Source organism: Schistocerca americana, chromosome 9, assembly GCF_021461395.2.
Source record: "Schistocerca americana isolate TAMUIC-IGC-003095 chromosome 9, iqSchAmer2.1, whole genome shotgun sequence".
Taxonomy (NCBI): Eukaryota; Metazoa; Arthropoda; class Insecta; order Orthoptera; family Acrididae; genus Schistocerca; species Schistocerca americana.
Window position 1 is genome coordinate 10,040,630 of NC_060127.1, and position 24,728 is coordinate 10,065,357.

Below are 24,728 nucleotides of genomic sequence, written 5' to 3' on the forward strand. Positions count from 1 at the left end.
CCCCTAAGGTAAGTCTTTCCGCTCCCGGGATTGGAATGACTCCTTACCCTCTCCCTTAAAACCCACATCCTTTCGTCTTTCCCTCTCCTTCCCTCTTTCCTGACGAAGCAGCCGTTGGTTGCGAAAGCTAGAATTTTGTGTGTATGTTTGTGTGTGTTTGTGTGTCTATCGACCTGCCAGCGCTTTTGTTTGGTAAGTCTCATCATCTTTGTTTTTAGATATATTTTTCCCACGTGGAATGTTTCCCTCTATTATATTGATATCATCTTTGTTTTTAGATATATTTGTTTATATTTAGTTTTCCCCCACCCAAAAACACCCCATTTCCCGCGCTTGTCCCGTTAGTGTCATTAAGCTTTTTGTGGAAACTGTGTGTGTTTGTTTTGTTTTTCGATATATTTTGGTCCTCATAATGTGTACATAGCGACTTTATATGCACGGTATTGGAATTGTGGTTTAAGGTCGTTTCCGTCATATTTGTGATGTCAGATGGGCGGGATGAGACGCTTCCATATTTCCCCAGAAAAAATACAGATACATTGAAAAATACTTAACCTGGTGGGAACTTACAATTGGTCTTAAATAATTCCCAAGATAGTACATATTGTAATAAAATTATTAATGGGTTTCTATGAATGGACACATAAAATAAATCTGAAATCACAATACTTTATGTTGTGATGGAAAAACAATAATTCTAAGTAAGATCATCCAAACATGACACCCACTGCTTCAGATTTTTACAAAACTTTTTTCTATTTGTTACTTTCTGCATGGCAAAAGTGAATGCAAAATTTCTCCACATAAATGCTCCAACTGAAATTTGTCATTTGAATTGTATTACTTCAGACAAAAATAATAAAACAGAAAGTATCTTATTTTCTAAACATCACTGTGATATTTCCCCAGATGTCACAGAAGGGATGTGTCTTTATTAGAAAACAAATTAATAACTATTCTAGACTTAAGCTGTTGTGGTCCAAACAATGATTTTAAAATCAAGTTCAAGACAAATAACCGAAGCTACCCTCAAATAATCATTAATATTAAAATTCGTCTGTTATGACATTACAACTGACTTTTAACAGGGTGAGTGTGGTCTACCATTTCTAATCAATTGATACTATGTACATTTTTAGGCATTTCGTCACTTAAGTTTGAGTCACGTATGATTCAATGACATGTTTGTACATGTCGTAGATACATTCAAAAGGTCCGGCATGCTGATCCAGAACAGAAACGGTGACAATTCACAGACTTTACAAATATCCCATACAGTACTCGTCATAGTACGAAGAAACAAACCCATTCATACCAAATTTGTTTACTTTACCAATGCCTATAGACTCCAAGAGATGACACTTCCATATGACATGGATGCTAGCACAGACTAGTTGATACGTGGAGAAGTTCTTTCGTAGGCACAATACTCACCAGTTCATAATGTGCAGCAGATAAGCTTATCATAGTGTAAACAATGATTGCAATCCTGTCCTTACTGATAACCAACCAGACGTTCATCTCCAACACAGTGTTTCAAAAATCATTCCTTTCCCTAGGTGCTCTGCTAATTGTGATCAAGTAATGATTATTGTTAAATGCATGACAAAAACCAAATCAGCAGAACGTTAAATGCCTAATTCCTGTGTTTTGGCAACTGATAAATCTCTCATGGTTTAAAAAGTCTTTAGATGTCAAATGTCAGAATATTACGGGGCAACGTCTAGATACTACATGTATGGAATAGAACAGCCAAATACAAGCACTCCATGTCAGTGTTCTAAGAAAGAAGTTTTTTCTGCCCTTGAGCATCTTTGTCTACACTGATTTGCACGCTGTTATCTTGTGGAAATCTAAAGCGTTTAGATAAAATCTGTGGTCATCTAACATACGGAACTCATATCACGGCCTACCGATAGTTGTGTCACTGTCTAGGTTTTGAACGATGTCATTTTGATTACAAGAGGATTGCAGTTGAGGTAAATTTTTGCAGATAACACATTTAACTACGTATTTGAGAAGTATTTGCAGGATCTCCCTAAATGCACTGAGAAATTGAACATTTGCACTTAAACTGCCAGATTAGTCGTATCAGAAGGAATTTTTAAAACCTCTTTTAGTATACTGTCATCGCCATGTATCAAAACATTCAGAAACAAACTGTCGTCTGCTTGGTTATAAATTTTAATTAATTTCTAAAGAAAATATTGTTGTCGGTATTGATTTTGCTAATATGACTTAAATATGCTGCATACACCTATTTATATAACCACCTCTAATTAGACTCATTTCATTCCTTCAGTTCCCTTTATACTGCAAATCTTTGAGAAAGTGGTCTATAATACAGTACTGACGTTTATCTCAGCAGAACTTGTTAACTGTCTTTCAACGGCCAGACTTCGGTCCTCTCGCAGCGTAGTGTAATGCAGTGTCAAGTTGTGTCGTGTGCGCGTGAACTTAAAGCGTATGTAGAAGTATCATTACCGCACAGTTGTCGATCGGCTTTCTGTGTCAGCAGCCAGAGGCACCGGTATTGTCGGTGAATTATTCCGAGCAGTCATAGAGATTTTATTATTTTTTATATACGTTCTTGTGTTGTTCTTTTCCTTAGTGACAAGAAATAGTTTAGTTCAGATACATTTATTGATTCTAGGATGGTGTGTCTTACCCATGAGCTTGCCACTTCCTTGTAAAGAGCTTGACTCCTTAGGCGAACTCAATAAACAAATGGTTCGCCTCTGGTATGATGGATTCATTGGAGGCGACGATTCCGTCAGTTTCAGAGCACTTACCCCTATTCTGGCCACACGGCCCGGCACTATGGTTCCGTAAGTGGAAGCTGCTTTCCTCTCTGCTGGTATTATGGCAGACGCCACCAAATTTGCGTTGGTTGTAAATCAGCTGGAGAATTGTTACACCACTGAAATGGAAGACGCGATCACCACACCACCTAGAGTCGACATGTTATAAAAGCTAAAATCAGAATTGATACATTGGGTTTCCACATCACAAGATGAATGGCTCTGGCAAGCATTAAGCCACAAGGACATAGGAGATTGAAAATCTTCCCAATATTTATGGCATTCGCACAGGAATGTGGACACTGGAACAGAGCCAGACAACCAGCTGCACACTTTGTAGAGCAGCCACTTGCTGCCACAGACGAAAGCCATCATAGCATTGCAGACAGAGGTGCTTTTGGATGCGGTGGCTGACTTGGCCAATTGGGTAGTGGACTGTATAGTTCCTGCTCCGATTGGCTCATCAGTTGCAACGTGTGACAACATGCCGACAATGTCAAGTAATCGAGTTCATCAACGATGTTCTCTATCCCAACTGATGCACTGGCTGTGTCTCATAGCGTAGTATCAAAATGGTCACATGGGCAGATTACGACAATCTGGCAGCTAAGTTCGAGACCCTCACCAAGTGAATTGACAAGTTGCTATCTTGGTGTGACAGCAGCAGTGACAGAAACTGGTACCAAAAGAGGTCTCGAAGTAATTCCCCTCCTCAATATCCGGACAAGAACAGCAACCAGTCTGCTGATATCACAGAAGATTTGGGGACCGGGCACACAAGCACATATCACCATGCACGTACCAAAAACCAGCAACAGTTGGACGTAGTCACAGCTTCTGGTTGCCAAGCATTGTCCTGGCGCCAGAATGAGGTTTTCACTCTGCAGCGGAGTGTGCGCTGTTATGAAACTTCCTGGCAGATTAAAACTGTGTGCCGGACCGAGACTCGAACTCGGGACCTTTGTCTTTCGCGGGCAAGTGCTCTACCATCTGAGCTACCCTAGCGCGACTCACGCCTCGTCCTCACAGCTTTACTTCTGCCAGTACCTCATCTCCTACCTTCCAAACTTTACAGAAGTTCTCCTGCGAACCTTGCAGAACTAGCACTCCTGAAAGAAAGGATATTGCGGAGACATGGCTTAGCCACAGCCTGGGGGATGTTTCCAGAATGAGATTTTCTCTCTGCAGCGGAGTGTGTGCTGTTATATCCTTTCTTCCAGGAGTGCTAGTTCTGCAAGGTTCGCTTCTGTAAAGTTTGGAAGTTAGGAGACGAGGTAGTGGCAGAAGTAAAGCTGTGAGGACAGGGCGTGAGTCGTGCTTGGGTAGCTCAGTTGATAGAGCACTTCCCCGCGAAAGGCAAAAGCCCTGAGTTCGAGTCTTGGTCCGGCACACAGTTTTAATCTGCCAGGAAGTTTCATTGTCCTAGTGCTTTTTAATCAGTGATCGGAATTTAGGCTGCAAATATCTAGTGGATACTGGGTCAGGAGACTGCTACATTGTTGTAGAGCAGCAACCTTATTCTATGTGTCTGCTGTGAACAATTTGTCAGTAGCAATGTACGGCACCCACCCAATGTATGGAAGTAGACCTGGAGCTGCGCCCAGCATTTATATCGGATTTTAAAGTCACAGATGTCGCTGAACCCATCGTCGGTGCTGATCTATTGGTGAACTATCACCTGCTACAAGATAAGGTGAACACAGTTAGTGGATGGCGTAACCATTCTGGTGGCTTTGGCGTTCCGTCGCTACTCGGTGGTGCACTCAGATGAAGATATGCAGGCAGATGCTGCAGAGTATGGTTTCCAGCCTTGACGTGACCCTCAGGAGCACCGAAAGCTGTATATCATGATACTGTACATGATATCAATACCACAGATAGCTCACCAGTTTCCTGTCGACCATGACGTCTGACCCCAGAGGGGTTACGATCACAAATGCACAATTTAATGACATGCAGGGGGAGAGAGGATTATGTGGCTATCCAGTGGTCCATGGTCCTCTAACATACACCTACTGCGAAAGAAAGATGGTGCATGGCGCACTTTGGGGATTACAATATCTTCTACACCCAGATGTTGCCAGATTGTTATCCTGTTTCTCTACTGTTGGATTACAACTATGCATTATGTGATGTGACAGTTTACAGTGTACTATACTGTATTAAGGTGTGTACACAAATACATGTAGTGAAAGAAGACATTCTAGAAACAGCACTCACTACCCCATTCAGATTGTTTGAGAGTCTGTATATGACATTGGACTTGCGAAATGCTGCACAAACGTGGCAGCAGTTTATTGTTGCGGTACTGCAAGGACTACCCTTCTGTTTAACATACTTACGTGACATGCTTATCTTCTTGTCAAGCATGGAACGACATGAGCAATACCTGACAAGTCTTGGAAAGGCTCAATACATAAGACGTGTACTAAACACAGCCAAGTGTAATTTTGGACAGCCACATAGCGATTTTTTAGGACACTGTATTCCATTGAAGGGCTCATTTCCTCTGGCTGAAAAGGTAGAAGCATTTTGCAGATGGTGCGCCCACATACTGTTTGGGAGTTCCGACGTTTTCTAAACATGCTGAACTTCTATCAGCAACTTCTTCCACACTCAGTGGCATTATAAGAACCTTTTACCACAACACGTATTGGCAGTACTCATGTACATGCACTGTGCAAGACTTACCTCCACCTCATCCATGCGGGAGCTTCTCGCTGTAGTCCTCATACATCAGTTGTATTGTTGAATGGTATCATCCCTAGCTTCGAAGTATTTTACGAACTGTGGTAGAAGTGAAGTTTAATGCTCCATTTGCTGTAAAAGTAAATGCAATTGGTGTGTACCATCAACTACAAAATTAATAGGGATGTATGAAACTGATGAGGCGCTTTACAACATGAGGCACCCTGAATACAAAAATAGATTAAGAAGATTGGAGCGCTATAAAAATATTGCAGAGATCATTAGCCATGAGATATGGTTTTCGGACAAAAAATGTAATTGATTTGTTTATAAAATAAAAATAGTTCTTAATGCACATAAAGTGTATCGAAAATTTATTTACATTCAGACATTGGTCCTTTAGTTCTTTAATAAATTGCTGCACACATTTCACGTATTATTTTCATTAATGTGCACTGTGGTATTCGAGTGCTGTACCGTAAGCTAGAGTAACTCTCTCCTGTAGCAAGGAATCAGAGTGTTACAGTGAGCCCCTCTTCTGCAGATATAGCAGTTCTTAAATGAGTATTGTGCTCTGTGATGTGAGGATACACTTCACTGAGCACATACTGAAATATGTGCTCATCCATTCTTAAGTAATTTATGTATGACTTGACGTCTTCCACTGCACGCTCACATAACACGTTTTCTTGATGCTTTTATTGTCTCGTCGTAAAACCCACGGCTGCACCCAGGTAGGTTTGCTTTTTTTCCCCCACTCCTCTTCCACATCTGCACACAGTGCAATTGTGGTACATGGAAACTGCTGCGGTTAATGTTGTTGTTGTTGTTGTTGTTGTTGTCAGCCATCTTGATCTTTGATGAAAAATATGATGGCAGTGTAATACCCCTTTTTAGCGTCATGTCAAAGATTTTTGTCAAATAAATTTTATGAATATTTGATGATATCTTTGATCAAATCTTTAACAAAGAAATTTGATAGTGTAATACGGGCCTAAGCAATATCATCAAAACAAAATGTGTACACATATACTAGCAGAACAACCTAGATTGAGCTTCAAGTAGCCTCGGAGAGCTATTGGCAGCCAACTGACACAGAGACATTTACAACTCCTGGCTGTGAACAGTGGTTGCTCTGGCTGCCAGCAGCTGGTTGTAAGATCCCAGCTATACCACCTTGTAGCCATTCACCCTGGTGGCCCTTCATTTACAAGTTAAGGGGGGGGGGGGGCAGAATTCATAATTTTGCGTGACACTCAGTAACATTAGAAAGAAGGTAGTAAAAGTAGTATCATATTCACTGGTTCTGTGGTGTAATGGATAAGGTAAGACACTGATGTGATGGATAGGGTAACACATTGATGTGCATACGGTCGTGGGTTCAATTCTTGTAAGGTATTTCGATTTTCTTTTCTTTTTAAATTTCTATCAATGTTATTTTGAACATTATTTTCATTCAACTAATTGGTTCAAATGTAATTATTATTTCTATTTCTTTGTCACATCATTTTAATCATTGTTTGAACTTCATTTGCTCTCATTTTTCTCCCTGTAATTCTTTTCCAATTGAAATCTTTGCTCGTGTGATTTTAATTAATTTTAAGTATTAATTTCAACTCTTTTTATTTTGTTTTATCATCATCATTTTCTTTTGTCCATGTTATTGCATTCATTATTCCTATTCTCCACTTTGCTTGAATTTAATTTTATTTATAATCCCTTCTTTCATTTAAATCTTCATCTGTTTCTATTTTTCCATAGCACAATAGGAATTTAGGCTATGTTTTAAATGCTTGTACAACAATTACACACTCATCTTCTGGCAAAAAATACAATTCTGACACCACTGCACAGTCAATATAGATAGATTGTTTCGTCTTTTGATTTTTAATCAATAGATCAGAATTTTCAAATATATAGTAGATAAGTATGATTAAATTCACATTCGAAAAAATTCCAAGTGTAAAAAGAATGATATAAACAAAAACTGAGAAGAAATATAAATAAAAAACTACATTTAAACCAATTAATTAAATAAAAATAATGATCAAAGTCATTTAGACAAAGATTTTTTTTAAATTTAAAATACCTAATGAGATTCGAACTCACAATCTTCAGCTCAAGAAGGCCTTACCCTTTCCATTATAGCCCGTTTACAAAATTTTTCTCTTAACACTACGAATGTCATGTAAAATTCCGAAACATTTTTTCCATCGATTACTTGCAAATGAGGGTCCACTAGGGTGTATGGCTGCAGCACGTGATACCTGAGATCAAAACCTGTATCACCTCTCCTTGTTAGCCCTGGAAGGAAGGAGCACTGCTACCTCCACATTACATGGAAAGTCATTCCATGTGGGTGGTTACAGCAATGTATATATCACAAATGAGAGTTAAAAAAATTAGCGGAGAATTCCTGGTTTCAGGAGGACGATGGTGTCAAGAAGCTCCTGATAAATTAATGGTGAGTGGGAGGGGTAGGAGGGGGAGGGGGGAGGCACACAGCAATATTGACTTTTCTCTCCTGTCACTTGAGCTATATACCAAGCATGAACTGTGTTTTAACCACAGTTTTAAACATTGATAATTTATATGCCACGCTTTGAAATATTAAAGTATTTTAAAATTTGTGGTTTATAAAACTGAATCTCAATGCTAGCTTAAAAAACAGGATTCCCAGAGATTTTACAAAATTCCCTGATTTTTCCAGATAAAATGTAATTCCCTGAGAATTCCGGGTTTTCTAGGAGAACCGCCACCCTGAAGTTACATATGTGGTCATCCTCCGAACACAAATATAGTGCCAGCCAGCATACTCTGGTAATGTTTTATGTAATATGGGTTGAGCAAGGACATGAAGATGACTCTGTATTAAGTATTTGCAGAACTGAAAATTGAGAAACACTGATAACTTTGTTTATAGTGACAGCAATGTAATTGTAGTGTGTTTTCATTATGTCCTGTGTTTCTCTTTGCAACATGGTGATTTTACACTGCCGAATGTGTGAACCAGTCAGAAAAGTAGTTGGCCTATTATGTTACCAAATTCAACAGTGTGCAAAAATACAGAATGTGTAGCTGTATCCAGTACAGACCCGCGCACAGCTGGTATCACATGTGCACTGCAATGGTGAACCAATAACACTGCCCCCTTCGACACTTAAGTATCAGTGACTTTGTTGTTTCTACCTTGGTGTGTGGTAGGTCCCATTTATCTTCATCACCACAAACAACTTTTGCCCAGAAGCAAAATAAAAAAAAAAGTATCAAGCAATTAATATTCTATAATGAGTAGACATTAACCAGCGTTACTGCCTTTCTGGTAACTATGTTTGTTATGAAGATAACAGCAGCAATAAGTCTTTTCTAAGTAGCAGCCTATATTTCTGACTTGGGAATTCACTTGCTATCACAGTGCATTTTTCACACAAACATCACATTATTACAAATGTAGTGGAGTAACTTTGGCGGATTCATCTGTGTGAGTTTAACGATGACTGCTTTGCCTCACGTCAAAACTTCCTCTTTCCTGAAGCTTCACAAGGCGAGAAATACTCTGCCTGAGTAGCGTTATGCCCACCTTCAATAACAGAAGAAAAGTAATGAAGATGCAGCTTTGAATCAGCTTCGCTGTGCACAAGATATTACTTGAAAGCTGTAGTGCTGTCCTAAATACCTATAGTGTCAATAAGAAATAATTATAGCACTTACTGAATAAAAATTTCTCAGCTCATTAGCCACATCAAATTTGGATAAAATTCCAAGCTTTCAATGATATCCTCTATCACCTTCATCAGCGACTAAAACTGGCACAGAAGAACATCTGATTGGCCGGATTACACTACGATGGCACATACAGAGGTGGCGCCCCTCTACATCTGTAGATTTTGCTCGCACTCTATACCTAGCATTGCTTGCAGTAACACCCATCGCATCAGGTGGTGAATTGTGAGTATTCCTCTGTGTTTTTTCCTTATCAAGTGCAAGCTTCCACGCATTGCTAAGGGCAAAACCGGTGTCTCTATTGAAGTTGTTTTCACAAAGTCTAGTTTCAACTGCTTCTCCAATCATAGGGTCCCAATAGTTTGATTTGTGAGCAATTATTCTCGTATGTTCAAACAAAATCTTGTGCGTATTTAACAGGCTGTGCCCTCTGCCAACACATGGAATTATTGGGACTCGTGATCAGAGAAGCAGTTGAAATTAGACTTTGTCAAAACAACTTCAAAAGAGACACCAGCTATGCATTTAGCAATGCATGGAAATGTGCACTTGACAAGGAAAAACTCAGAGGAATACTTCTCACCTGAAGAGATGGATGCTGCTGCTAGATAGAGAGCACAAGCAAAATTCGCGGACATAGAGGGCACCACCTATGTACGCACCATCGTGACGTAATCCAGCCAAACAGGTGCCATTGGCTATAAAAGAACCTTGTCAGTTCATGACAGTCAGTTTTAGGAATATATTACAGAAAGCTTGGAATTTTATCTGAATTTGACACAAGTGAACTGAGAAATTTTTATGCATGAAATCTGTCATGAAAAACTTCATAGTCATTATTCTACTTACTGTTCTGCTAACTTACATTCTCCATAGATGAGTAGTGTTTCTACTTTCTCTTCATTAGTGAAAACTGTACTCACACACTCCTTAACTAAAGACGGTTGACTGGATGATCAGGGTGCAATTTTTTTTTGTGTTTCAATTTGCTTACTGTCAGCTCCAGCAAGTGGACGAGTTAAGTTACCTCGCGTACCTGCGGTGTAAGCCAGTACTTGAGAGTCAAAGTTAATTTTCCATTATGTTCAAATAACACCACGTTTAAGTGAATTTTACACTGTGATACGTTTCAGAGCATGTCTTGAGGAGAGGAAGTGAATTATCAAATAAAAAATATAGGCAGCTATTTAAAAAAAAACTTAATGCTGTCCATATCTTCATAATTAACAAAGTTACAAGAAACTCCAGGTATGAAGGAAAAGACAGACTGCTATTTACCATGTAGACGACATGTGAAGTTGCAGAGAAGCACAATTAAAAGACACTTACACAAAGCTTTTGACTGCAGCCTTCATCAGCAAAAGAGAAACACGCACCATTCACACACATTAGCAAGCACACCACCAACTCTGGCAGAGTGAGACCCTCAGCATACAGAACAGGGAGTTCTTGCCACTGCAGATACGCCTTCCCCATCTCGTCAAGGGCTTCACAGACACTATGCCCCAGACATAGTCCACAAAAAGCTCTCCCAGGCCATTTCCCCTCGCACCCCCAATCCCCCCACCATCACCAAGAATCAGATCCAAAGGAGTGCCCCCTTCATCACCCAGTAACACAACACACTGGAACAACTGAACCACATCCTTCACCCTGAAAAGAGAAACATTCTACCAAAGATCCTTTCCACCCAACCTCCAAACATCCTAGTTCATCACTAAGTTACTCCCAATTCCAACTCCTTACCACAAACGAGGATTGTGTCCCTGTAGTAGATCCAGGTGCCAGACCTGCCCAAATCCCCCCCCTCCAAACCCTTTCTACACCAGTCCTGTCACAGATTTACCCTACCGCATCAGAGGCCCTGCCACCTGTGAAAGCAGCCAGGTCATTTACCACCACTGCTATAATCACTGCACAGCTTTTTATTCAGTATGACTACCAACCAGCTTTCCACCAGGATGAACGGCCATCACCAAACTGTGGCCGAGAGCAAATTAGACCACCTGGTGGAACAACATGCTGCTGAAAATTACATGCTCGATTTCAATGGCTGCTTCACTACCTGAGCCATCTGGAACCTCCCATTCACCACCAGCTTTTCTGAACTGTGCAGATCAGAGTTATCGCTACGATACATTTTCTGCTCCCGTGATTACCCTGGCCTCAACCTAGTGTGACACACTGTCCCCACATCCTCCACCCAACAGTTTCGACCCCTCTGTCCTATTCTCTCCTCCCCATTCTCGTCTGAATGGTGTATGTTTCTCTTTTGCTGATGAAGGCTGTGGCCGAAATTTTTATGTAAGAGTCTTTTAACTGTGCCTGTCTGCAACTTTGTGTCATTTTTATGGTAAGTAGCAGTCTATCTTTTCCTACATTGTTAGTTACAAGAAAGCTGACTGTGCTGGTCGATGGCCCCCTCGTAGCTAAACAACATTTGCTTGATACATTTTTTATTTTGCTTCTGGACAAAAAGTTATTCAGGGTGGTCAAGAGAAATGGAACAGCTTGTAGCTGGCCAAACACCTTTTGACATCAAATTATTGGTACAGCACTAGCCTATCAAAATTTCCATCACCAACTTCTGTATTTCTATATTCAGTCATTTACCACCTCCTTCTTTTCTGATCTGGGAAGAATGTTATGTTTTCTGTCACCAAGCATGCTGACTGCTCGTGGACATAACTGTCAGTCAGTTAAACCAACAACAACAAAAAATCAGTCTGTCCAATAGGTGTGACACTGAGACTGACAGTGCACAAAGAAAAGCAATTTATATAAAATATGAATCCATAAGTTATTTTCATATCAAATTTCACATACAAAAATAGCATATCTGAACATTTGAAATACATTTCTGTGCTCAAAACTACCAAATGGCCATGACGGTTACAACTCCGTTACCTTGGAAGACTTTGCACACAAACATGAGTTAGCACCAATGATATTCTACACACATTGTAGGAAATGTTAAAATCTTTTCAGTGTTAAAAAAAAATTCCACAAAGCAATCACCAATATTTTCATTCAGCTCCCAAAGCGTTAACAGTGATCAAGGCACAGATAAGTTTCACAACCTGTTACCACATCACTTGCTCAGCTTAATGGCTCCTCTATAATACTAGTGTTTAAAATCCCATGAAAAAGACCCCTATGCTCCCATGCAATTCTGTTGATCCACACACTCCATTACTGACTGGACTAGAGAAACTAGACACAAATTGTGATTATATCACCAACAGAACTACTCTGAGAATCCATTGGTAAGGTACCGATACGTGTAGTCATAAGCAGCCACCATTAGGGCACTTCCAACACCTCTTCGCAGAAGTCTCGGAAGCAGACCTTTGAAAAGAGCTCGCAATCTGTAAGGGGAAAGAAAGCTTGGTTACATACAAGAAGATAATTTACAAAATTTTATATTTCTTATTTTTATGAGTTTTTTCAATAAATAAAGTCCTTTTTCTTTTCCCAAGCTGTTAATATATATATATATATGAGGAACGTCCCTTTAGGTGCTTCAAATTCTATGTTTTATCTGCTTGTGTGTGAAGTTTCAAACAATTCCAACAGATGACAGAGCTGTAGTGAAACACCCAAATGGTATCAACACAAGACATGATTTACAAGGAATGTGCTGTAATTAAATTCTTGGTTGCAGAAAAAGAAACTGTGTTGAACATCCATAAACAATTGTGTATAGTGTTTGATAGTGATGCAATTAACAAGAGTACTGCTGGACAGAAACGGAGCTTCACGACTGGCCACGTTCAAGACATCCTGTAACAACCGCTGTTCCCCACAAGGCAAATCACAAAGATGCCATTATTTGTGTAGACCATCACATCACATTTGACAGTTGGCTCTACAGGTATCAATGAGCACTGGAAGTGAGTCTACTATGATTGACACTCTTGGATATTCAAAGGCATCCTCAAGATAGCTTCAATAAACACTCAAAACAATCCACAATTTTCAAAGAAAAACTATTTCATATGAACTGCTGGGGAAATCTGAGGCTGATGGATGGGCCCTTCTGTCATAGATCATTGCAGATGATGCAAACTGGATGCACTGGGAACTAAAGGACAGTCACTGGAGTGGCGTCACCCAAAATCACAAAAGGGGGAGGGGGGGGGGGGGGGGGGGGAAGAGAGAGAGAGAGAGAGAGAGAGAGAGAGAGAGAGAGAGAGAGAAATTAAGGCTGCTCCCTCTGCTGGCAAAGTCGTGATGACAGTCTTCTGGATGTGACGGAGTCATTTTCATCAATGTGTTGCCAAAAGGATAAACCACTACTTCAGAGTCATATATGATGACTGAATACTGGGCTGGTACCCACGTAATGCCTCTGGTAAACAATGTGTAAAATTGAACATGAGACTCAAGACGATGCACACCTCCATCATGGAGGCGATCCTGTAGATATACGGGACAAGGTGAAGAAGAAGAAGAAGAAGAAGAAGAAGAAATGTGAATACTGAACAAACTCAAGAACTGTTTCCAATTTTTTAGGTCTGACAAGAATCCAAAAGAAATCTTCCTCCACACAACAATGCACATCCACACACAAAATTCATGTCGTGGGAAGACATCGACAAACTGGGTTGGATATCACTTGTCATCCAACCTACAGCTCATACCTGGTGTCCTTGGACTTCCATCTGTTTGGGCCACTGAAGTATTATCTATGTAAGACACATTTTGAAGATAATGAGATCATAAGTTGTGCAGTGAAAATGTGGCTAACAGCACAGGAGAAGAGCTATTACCAACAGGATATTCATGCTCTTAAAACCACAGGCATAAGGCCATAGAATGAGATGGAGACCATGTACAAAAATAGTACATGTAAAAGAAATGTTGACTGATATTTTCTCCAAATTGTAACTACTGACACTTGGGCGACTGTGCCCGAGCATAGGTCGGGCCACAGAACTGCTTCAAAATGACCGCACCCGAGTATAGGTCGGGCGGCTGCTGCACACCACTCACAGCCCATTAGCCGTCCGGGAGCAGGCCAGCTACTGTGGTAGTGCTTCGTGGAACACCTTCCTATATGTCCCTCAACTGCTGCTTCCCTCTGTGTTCCGGTTTTAGAACTACGTCAAAAGAAATGGCAAGACACGCACAGCAACTTCCGTGACACGCTGCGCCATTGTGCATTGGTGTAGATGTGAGTTTCAAATGTTCTCATTACTGTTTGCCATTTCTTGTTAATTTTTCTCAAATATGTCATGTTTTCTGAGTGAGATAGAAATTTTAGAAGCCTTAGAAGAAGAATTGGATGATTCTGGTTCTCAATGGAAATTGTCTGAATGTGAAGAGAATGAAGAGGATCCAGATACAGGTAAGGAGCTGTCTAGTGCAGCTTTTTTTCAGTGTTATTTTTACAATTTACATTGCTCGAGTTGCTTCAGTTAGCAGAAAATTTATTTCTGTTCGTCTCGTCTATCTTGCAGAGGAATCTGATGAGCCTGCTGCATCTGTGCAGTCAGTGTTAACTGAACAAAGTACATCCTCTACAACACAGAGGTTGGCTGCAACAGAGCTGTCTGTACCTCCAACAAAGAGGCAACGAATTTTGCGGGAAAACCCCACTGGTGCCTAATTAGGCTGTAAATTTGCTGACAATGAGAGTACTGTGCCACAATTTGTAGAGAAAAGTGGAGTAATGGCAGCTGTTCATGAGAATTCCACTCCTCTCAATGTGTTTTCGATCTTTTTCCCCGATTCCATAATGAAACACTCAAAATCCAAAACAAACAGATATGCAAAGTCTGTTTATGACAAACTCAGAGCAGTTTCCAGGGTAAAGCCTCACAGTTTTTGTAATTTATGGGTGGGAGTAAAGCTGCACGAAATGTATTTGTTTTTTGGCATATTTATACACATGTGTCTTGTGAAAAAAAGCAAAACTGACAAATTACTGGTCTACCAACAATTTTATTTTAACCCCTTTCCCTGGTTCTGTTACGGCCAGAAATAGATTCAATGCAATATTATCAAACCTGCATTTGAATGACAATGCAAAATACGTTCCAAAAAGTCAACTTCAGCATGACCCCAGGTGTAAAATCAGGCCAATCCTGGATCATTTCTTATTAGAACCACAAAAATCATTTTACCCATCAGAAAACCTCATTATTGATGAAGGCATGTGTGGTTTTTGTGGAAGAGTGGTATTTCGGGTTTACATAAAAAATAAACCTGACAAGTATGGAATCAAGATGTTTATTGTGCGTGATTCCAAAACTGGTTAAGTTCTTAGATTGGATGTATATGCTTGGAAAGGAACTCAAGACAACTCTGTAATAACATTATTGAAGAGGTTGCTAGCAGATTACCTGGGAAAAGGCCACATTGTTTACATGGACACATTTTGTAGTTCACCAGCAGTATTCGATTTTCTGTGACAACATAAAATGAAAGCAATAGGTTCATGCATGACTAAATGGAAAGAACTACCAAACGAAATTGTTTCCAAAAAACTGAAAAGGTATGAGTCTGTGTCAATGAAGAGGAATCATCTGCTCTGTCTGAAGTGGAAAGACACAAGAGATGTACCATGCCTATTCACTGTGCACAAAATGACCAGCTCTGACACATCTGTTCATAGAAAGGAAGGTTGTTATTGTTGTTGTTGTTGTCTTCAGTCCTGAGACTGGTTTGATGCAGCTCTCCATGCTACTCTATCCTGTGCAAGCTGCTTCATCTCCCAGTACTTACTGCAACCTACATCCTTCTGAATCTGCTTAGTGTATTCATCTCTTGGTCGCCCTCTACGATTTTTACCCTCCACGCTGCCCTCCAATGGTAAATTTGCGATCCCTTGATGCCTCAGAACATGTCCTACCAACCGGTCCCTTCTTCTTCTCAAGTTGTGCCACAAACTCCTCTTCTCCCCAATTCTATTCAATACCTCTTCATTAGTTATGTGATCTACCCATCTAACCTTCAGCATTCTTCTGTAGCACCACATTTCGAAAGCTTCTATTCTCTTCTTGTCCAAACTAGCTATTGTCCATGTTTCACTTCCATACATGGCTACACTCCATACAAATACTTTCAGAAACGACTTCCTGACAGTTAAATCTATACTCGATGTTAACAAATTTCTCTTCTTCAGAAACGCTTTCCTTGCCATTGCCAGTCTACATTTTATATCCTCTCTACTTCGACCATCATCAGCTATTTTGCTCCCCAAATAGCAAAACGCCTTTACTACTTTAAGTGTCTCATTTCCTAATCTAATTTCCTCAGCATCACCCGACTTAATTCGACTACATTCCATTATCCTCGTTTTGCTTTTGTTGATGTTCATCTTATATCCCCCTTTCAAGACACTGTCCATTCCGTTCAACTGCTCTTCCAAGTCCTTTGCTGTCTGACAGAATTACAATGTCATCGGCGAACCTCAACGTTTTTATTTCTGCTCCATGGACTTTAATACCTACCCAAATTTTTCTTTTGTTTCCTTCATTGCTTGCTCAATATACAGATTGAATAACATCGGGGAGAGGCTACAACCCTGTCTCACTCCCTTCCCAACCACTGCTTCCCTTTCATACCCCTCGACTCCTACAACTGCCATCTGGTTTCTGTACAAATTGTAAATAGCCTTTCGCTTGTATTTTACCCTTGCTACCTTTAGAATTTGAAAGAGAGTATTCCAGTCAACACTGTCAAAAGCTTTCTCTAAGTCTACAAATGCTAGAAATGTAGGTTTGCCTTTCCTTAATCTATTTTCTAAGATAAGTCGTAGGCTCAGTATTGCCTCATGTGTTCCAACATTTCTGCGGATTCCAAACTGATCTTCGCCGAGGTCGGCTTCTACCAGTTTTTCCATTCGTCTCTAAAGGTATCAAAGTAAAATCAAAACCAAATGCCATTCGTGACTATAATATTTATAAACCGGGGGTCGATAGGAGTGATCACATGATTTCTTACTATGCATTTAGGAGGAAACAGATGATGTGGTGGAAGGAATTGTTCTTCACGTGCTTATAATGGCTGCAACAAATGCATTTGTCTTATACCAGGAAACCAGGACTCCTGCTCAAAGAAAGAGCTGCTATTTGTCCACTTTTCTACAACAAATTGGTGAAGGACTGATTCACAAAGGTATAAATTTGGCACTAGACAATGTTCCTAGTGAAACTCACAGCAACAGACTTGGCTCTGAGCACTACGGGACTTAATATCTATGGTCATCAGTCCCAGCAACAGACTTCTAGGACACCATTTTGCAGAAATATTCCAGCCTCTGAGATGAAGGAGTGTCCAACTAGAGTGTGAGTTTGTTCTGAGAAAACAAAAAAAACTATCTAGTGGTAAAGCAGGTAGGAAGGAAACCAGCTGGTGGTGTCCAGACTGCAGTGTACCACTCGGCGTGCCACAGTGCTTCAAACTCTTCCACACTGAAGCTAATTGCTGTGAATTTACACAAAACTAAAAAAAAAAAATAAATAAATAAATAAATGAATAAAAATAAAAAAATAAAAAAAATCACATTTTTTTGTGAAACTGAAACCATAAATTTTATGTTTGTTGTTATTAATTTTGTCATCAACCAATATAATTAAAATAAACATTTAAAATAAACCATAAAGACTTATTTCAAAATATGTTTTCTGTTTCAAGATACCTTAAATAGAAATGTGCCAGTGACATTTCAAAAACACACTAAAAATGGCTGGTCCACTGGACCAAGAATGTGTCTAAGCTGCTGGTCCTCAAGGTGTTAAGAACAAATAAGTTCTGAGAAAAAAATTGGAGTCCTTATTTACTGACTGACTCTCAAATATAACAAAATTCTGTCTGTTGGATCAAAAATTCTACTCACATCAAGATTTTCCCACTTCACAGTTCATTTACGAATTTATTGTTCTAAACACAAATGATCTCAGGAGAGAGGTTACGGAACTTAGCGTTGACTTGCACCCTTGCAGTTAATTTCCAGAAGCGTTCTTTTTTTATTTTTTGGTTTTTGCTCTTGCACTGAAGCACCTCCCTAACTGTGCACCAGTTAGTGCTCAATGGAAGTGCCCCATAGTGTTCCATACGCAGCCCACCACACACTGGGCCCTGCACCATCAATGCTATACTGAGACATTGCTGCCAGCATCTGGATTGGACAATGGTCCTCTTTTTATATTTCCACTTGTAAGGAACTAGTCAATGACATTTTTCTTCAATGTACTTTTCGATACACCCAAATAAATGTACTACTCGATACGTGGACATCGTTCAAAAATCATAATAATGGTTTAATAAGGTATAGAGTATTATTTTACTTACGTACAAATGAAAAAACATGTAACAAGAAATTTTTTCAAAAAGAGAATCTAACCAGTGAAGTTATGTCGAACATTTTTTGTTTTAATCCTGAAAAACATCTGAAATTATTATTATTATTATTATTGTTATTTTTTATGCTTTCCCGGCAATCTGTTGACATCTTGGATATTTGGGAATCCAGCCGGATGTTCGCATCATTCTCGCATGATATTTCAACAGCGTACCTCGCTGTCTTCTTCAGGTGCTACCTGAGTCCAGTATTTATGCCTGGAAGGAGCTGGGCATTCCCTTATCGGTCCACACCGAGTCGAGTGTTCTGTCTGTGGTCTGTGCCTGCCAGACTCGGCTTCAATGGACCTCTCCAATCGCAGACGTTCCGACTGCCGTCTGTGCCCGTTTTGGCCATCCTCAACGGTTGTGGTCATCATCTGAGATGTGTCAGACCCGATCTGAGATGTTAGGTACTCTGTCTCATGACTGTTACTATGATTTCCACTTCTGTTTCGTGCTGGGCACCCCACAATCGGTCCGCACCCGCCAGACGTGGCTACGTTGGCCCTCTCTGGTCGCCGGTGTTGCGACCGCCGTCTGTGCCCAGCCCGGCCGTCTTCTGAAGTCGAGTTCATGATCTGGGGTGTGTCAAATCTGGTCTCTAATGTCTGACACCTTGTCTCACGGCTGTTCTCTCGGCCTTCACTTCTATTTCTTGTAGAATCCCAGAGTGTCCTGCGTTGAGTTTTCACAAACTCAAGTGCTGGATTCCAGGCAGTGCTGATTTGGTATCCCAAGTCATGGTTGATTAGGTTGTCTGTGACATTAATCTCAATGGCTTCTTTAAAGACACTGTCCCAAAATCTTGATGTCTTTGTCACAATCTTGGTATCATTGTAATCCATTGAATGACCAAGTACCAAACAATGCTCTGCTATGGCTGATTTAGTTGCCTGTCTGAGTCTGGTATGTCTCTGGTGTTCTTTATACCTGATGTCCACAGTTCTGGTGGTCTGGCCAATGTATAACATCCCACGCTGGCACAGTATGTTGTAAATACCTGGCTTGTATAGCCCCAGGTCATCTTTTAGATTCCCCAGCACAGCCCCAATTTTGGTGGGTGGGCAAAATATGCTCTTGATGTCATATTTCTGGAGAATCCTGCTAATTTTGGCAGAGATAGGTCCGGCATATGGCAGGTATGCCATCTTCTTTGCCTCTTCTGATTCTTCTTCTGTATCCTTCGGCTGATTGGCAGGTTGAAGTGCCTTCTGGATATCTCCAGAGGAGCACCCATCCCTGTTGAACACAGATCATAAGTTTTCCATTTCTGTGGCCAAATTATTAGGATCTGACAGAGTTTGTGCTCTGTGGACCAGTGTTCTGAGCACTTGGAGAATGGAACTCTCGACTCGGCACAGACCGATTAGGGAACGCCCAGCTCGTTCCATGCATAAATACTGGACTTGATCGACCCAAGGACCAGTCTCAGGTAGCACCTGAAGAAGATAGCGAGGCACATTGTTGAAATATCATGTGAGAACGACGTGAACATCAGGCTGGATTCCTGAATGTCCAAGATGTCATTATTATTGATGTTGATGTTGTTATCGTTGTTGTTGTTATTTCCATAATTTTTGTATTACAATTTGAAAAGCACTTCTAATGTAAATATTATGAAATATTAATTGCATATACCTTTTACCTTTGGATGCACAGATTGATATCTAGATATAAATAGATCCGCCCTGAGAGTTAAGCATCACTCGTCACTTTTGTTAGTCTTGCGTTTTTAGTGTAACTCAACACAGTTCTGTAATGTGGTGTGGTTCATTTCTAGAAATGCTGTGCTGTTCTGTTATGTGAAACGTTGAAGTGCTTTACTACTTAATCCAGTAAGTTGTTGTGAAAACAAGAAACTATGTAAATAATAAAAATCAACAAGGCTCTGTTATATTTTATTTCTAACATTTATGCTTGAATAACCAGAAATCTGGATTGCACCAGGTAAAGCAGGAATACATCCTGAATTTGAGGAAACTTAAACAAACTGAGAAAACAACAGAAAGGCAATATATTACATAGCTTTTTTTATTTCAAATACTGCTTTCTAACCATGTACACAAATTTGCCACATCTTTCTATTTTATCATATGCAGCTCTTGTAATCTCCCCACGGAAAATTACCCTCTACCACGCAATAATTAATAATGGTCAATCAAATCATCCACATTTATTCGCTTTTGAAAAGCATCTGATCGGATTTTCTAGTAATATATGCGCCGACAGCTCGTCGACGCCAAGGTATTTTCCAGTACGTTTGTTCTTTGGAATAACAGAGATACATATATGTATTCTCCATGGTTATTATAGACGGGTAACGAGGACAGCTTCGGAAGTATCTATTGGAAGATTGTCGGGTTTCTAAAAGAGACATATTTGCTCTTCTTCTTGCTAAAGCGAGTTATTAACGTTTGTGCCATTAGCGGGTTATTCGAAGAGAGAGAAAAACTGTAAATGCAAATTAAGTAAGACTTGGAATCAACAGAAAACGGAACATGTAATGGAGATGGATTGAATATACAATTTTCCTCAAAAATAAGGTTTGTGACCCTTTTATTCTAGAGTGAATGACGAATGAGTTTTTTGTCTGAATCATTGATGATTGTCTTGGCCCTGTAATTAGTGGGGAAGTTTCAGCTGTGACGAAGAGAGCCTGCAATCGACAAGTCTTTATAAAATCGTCCAAAAAGGCTTCGGACACATCTGAAATTCAAAATCTATCGTAAAAGGAACGAATTGTTCAAACGATCGATTTTCCCAACTGAATGCAGCGCTTAACAATAATAATAGATATACAGATCTTTTACAGCAAGCCAGCCGCTGAATGTTAAGACGAAGGGCTCCACCAGAGATTCTATTGGGCTGGTTTCACGTAATGAAATATTATATTTAAAATCGTACATAGATAAAGGGGAGAGAGAGAGAGAGAGAGAGAGAGAGAGAGAGAGTGAATGAAATTAGAGAAAATACTCAGAATCCTCCATTAGTATAATTGTTTGCCTGTCTTATCACGGATCAGCCTAAAGACAAAACAGGAGGCCCTTACTTTACGGTACAGATTTATGTGTGAGAGTGAAGGAATCATAAAGGCAACAAATACACGTCTTTACAGACAAAACATTACACCAAGTTAGAGGCAAGCTGCATCCCCAATAACATTATATAATTCATTATAATGGCCAATCCGTGACAGGACACGTTTTTGGACGTTGTTAAAATAATTTTGTTCTCTGTTTCATGTGAACTACGACGAGCCAACTTAACTGACGCTTGGAAAAGAGAGGAAATACTCGCAGTCAAATTAAGTGGATCTACAAATAAGAACATAAAACAACACGCTGGGCGCAGAGAAAAGGCCAGATCTATAATTTTATTATTAAAGCTTGCTAGTATAGATGAAGTATACGCTTTTCTATTTAGTATTATTGGATATTTGAACATTGATTAATTGTGTTCATGCTAGATGTAATTTGATTGACCTGCCCCAGTTGCATTTATCTGTATAAGTACAGTAAGAAACTAGCCACAAAAGTACTCTTGTGTGAATGGAGTTACATATAGTGACAGTAGAAGGAAGATATATATATTGACGGTAGAATATTTATATGGTTTTAACTAGGGCAATGTTTAAGATGAGTCAAGCAGAGCAGAGCAGCACGCAACAGCCTTCAGCTGTTAGCACTGATAATAATGATGCAGTAAGAAGTGTTGTAGAACCGATGGCTACAGATAGTGCAATAGAACGCCCCGTAGATACGGAGGGACATGTAACGGCAAGTACGCAACATGGATTAGATCCATTAGTCATTATCATGAGACAGATGCAGATGATAACCGAGAGCATGAATAATATGAATACAAAATTAGCCTCAGTTACTGAAGGGCAGGAAAATTTGAAAACCGACATGAACGCGAAATTAGCCTCTGTTACTGAGGGGCAAAATGATTTGAACGCGAAATTAGCCTCAGTTGCTGAAGGGCAAAATGATTTGAATACAAAATTAGCCTCAGTTACTGAAGGGCAAAATTATTTGAACGCGAAATTAGCCTCAGTTACGGAAGGACAGGAAAATTTGAAAACTGAGATTAAGCAGCAGTTACAAGACAGTTTTTCCGAATTAGAGCAGCGGATAGAGGCGAAGACCAAGGAACTTAAAGATCAGGCCGAAGAGACGGAACGAAAATTAACTGCACAAATAGAATTGGTGAAAGCTCAATGTGAGGAATCTACTCACCGTGTACGTGTAGAAATGCAGGAGTATGTGGCTATTAAGATAGATACTGTACGGGAACAGGTGGAAATGGTTCCGCAATTAGTACAAAAGCAAGATGCCATGTCATGTGCAATTGCGCAACTTCCTGAATTGGCACGTACGCAGACTAACCTAAAAGAAAGTGTTGAACATCTGACAGAGCGTCAAGACGTTATAGACCACCAAATTAATGTATTAACGGGTAAATTATCCGAAATCACATTAGAAAATAAAAGGCTAATGTGTGAAAACGTTCAGCAAAATGTTAAGGCAGCATTCCAGAGTCTATCTGGCAAACAGGAAGAGAATTTGTTTGCGAAAGGACTTGAGGAAGTGCGACAGCAGTTAGGTGCTGATTTAGAGCATTGGAAACAAACGATAGAAGAGTCGATGCGCGTTTCACAACAAAGCTCAGAACAAATGAATACAGGTCAGCAGCAGAAGTTGGCAGCGACTATAGAGCCAGTTACTGTACATTCGCACACGATACCAACTGGTGTAAGTAACTCAAACATTAAATTGCCACGAGCTAGTTGTTCGCGTGAATTTTTATCTAACGGAGCTTACGAAAGCCTTTGCCATGCCAAAGAAAAAATGATAAAGCATCGGCAATTCCAGATTTTTAACACTGACAAAAGGGGGGTCCATCCAATTGTTTTTATTCGAAGTTTCAGAGGAGTGCTACCCAGAAATTGGTCGGAGTGGCAGAAGATCAGTTTCGTTACAGGATATATACAAGGTTCGGGGGCAATCTGGGCCTCGGACATGACTTCTGTTTGCTCGACATATGACGATTTTGAGAAGGCGTTTTTAGCAAAGTTCTGGTCAGAAAGGGTACAGGAACACCTGAGGCAGGAGGTGCTCTACCCAGAGCCTTTCTCCTTTTCAAAAGGAAGCCTTAGGAAGTATTTTGAAAAATATATAAATAAAACAAGATACTGGGACAGACCTATGCCCTTGCCAGATATAATAAACATACTTAAGGCAAGACTACCAACCAGCATCCGGAATCAATTGATTTACGGCAACGATAAAGACTTGGAGTCGTTCCTCACGACGTTAGTCCATATAGATATTATCGAAGAGAACAACCAGAAAGCCCGTAATAACAGATTCCAATATAGGGAGATAGAACCTCCGCCAAACGATAGGCAAGGGAATGCACAGAGATCATTAAATAGTGGAGAAACCCCTCAGAATCTCAATAGTAATACCGGCTATAGCCTTGCGAGGGGGTATCCAAGGAACAACAGAAATGGGAAAAGATACAATCCCGTGTGGGGGAACAAAAGGAATTTCAGACCTCAAGCCTGGAACAATAACAATAATAGAAAGTGGAATCAACTGGGGGGGGGGGGGGGGGGGGGAATGAACTCAAATAACCAGCATCAGTGGGGACTGACATCTGCGAATCAACTGGTAATTACCGAAGTGACAGACGATGTCAACCAGCAGGCGAATCAAAATCCAACAAACTTGTAAGGACCCACTCGTGCCCCGGAGGAGCAGTCAACAATTGGTTGAGGGGCAACAGGATGTGTGTACCCATGCTAACGTATAATGATGGACGATTACTGGCAGATGAATTGACCGAGGACTTAGAACCCCAAGATGAGGATAAGGAACAGGTGGCAGTAGCCGAAGTGCAAGTCATTTTGGAGACTGTACCTATAGTGGCGGTTTTAGACACAGCTGCAACCACAAATGTTATTTCGGAGGCTCTATTCAACAAGATCAGAAATATAAGACGAGTACCAATTTTTCCAGCTCAAAATTGCAGAATAATAGGCGCCGTGGGGGCTCGATCGGCTAATGTAAAAGTGCAGTCACTACTTAGTGTAGAAGTCAGAAATGTAGCAATATTAAGCACATTCCTTGTTGTGAAAAATTTGGTGGTAGATTGCATTAT

General features: G+C 40.2%; 2 protein-coding genes across 3 annotated transcripts in view; both read right to left on the reverse strand.

Annotated features, from left to right (window-relative positions):
- Positions 1 to 1,388, reverse strand: part of LOC124551273 (mitochondrial 2-oxodicarboxylate carrier-like) — a 90,482-nt gene extending 89,094 nt beyond the window's left edge. Inside the window, exon 1 of the mRNA XM_047126273.1 lies at positions 1,334 to 1,388. The gene's annotated coding sequence lies outside the window, so the exon portion shown is untranslated. The remainder of the gene's footprint in view (positions 1 to 1,333) is intronic.
- A 10,834-nt stretch (positions 1,389 to 12,222) lies between these two features.
- Positions 12,223 to 24,728, reverse strand: part of LOC124551060 (mitochondrial 2-oxodicarboxylate carrier-like) — a 92,320-nt gene continuing 79,814 nt past the window's right edge. For both annotated transcript variants that reach the window (XM_047125938.1, XM_047125937.1), the window contains exon 8: positions 12,223 to 12,580. In XM_047125938.1, the coding sequence (XP_046981894.1) occupies positions 12,460 to 12,580 (121 nt within the window). In that variant the 3' untranslated portion in view covers positions 12,223 to 12,459. The remainder of the gene's footprint in view (positions 12,581 to 24,728) is intronic.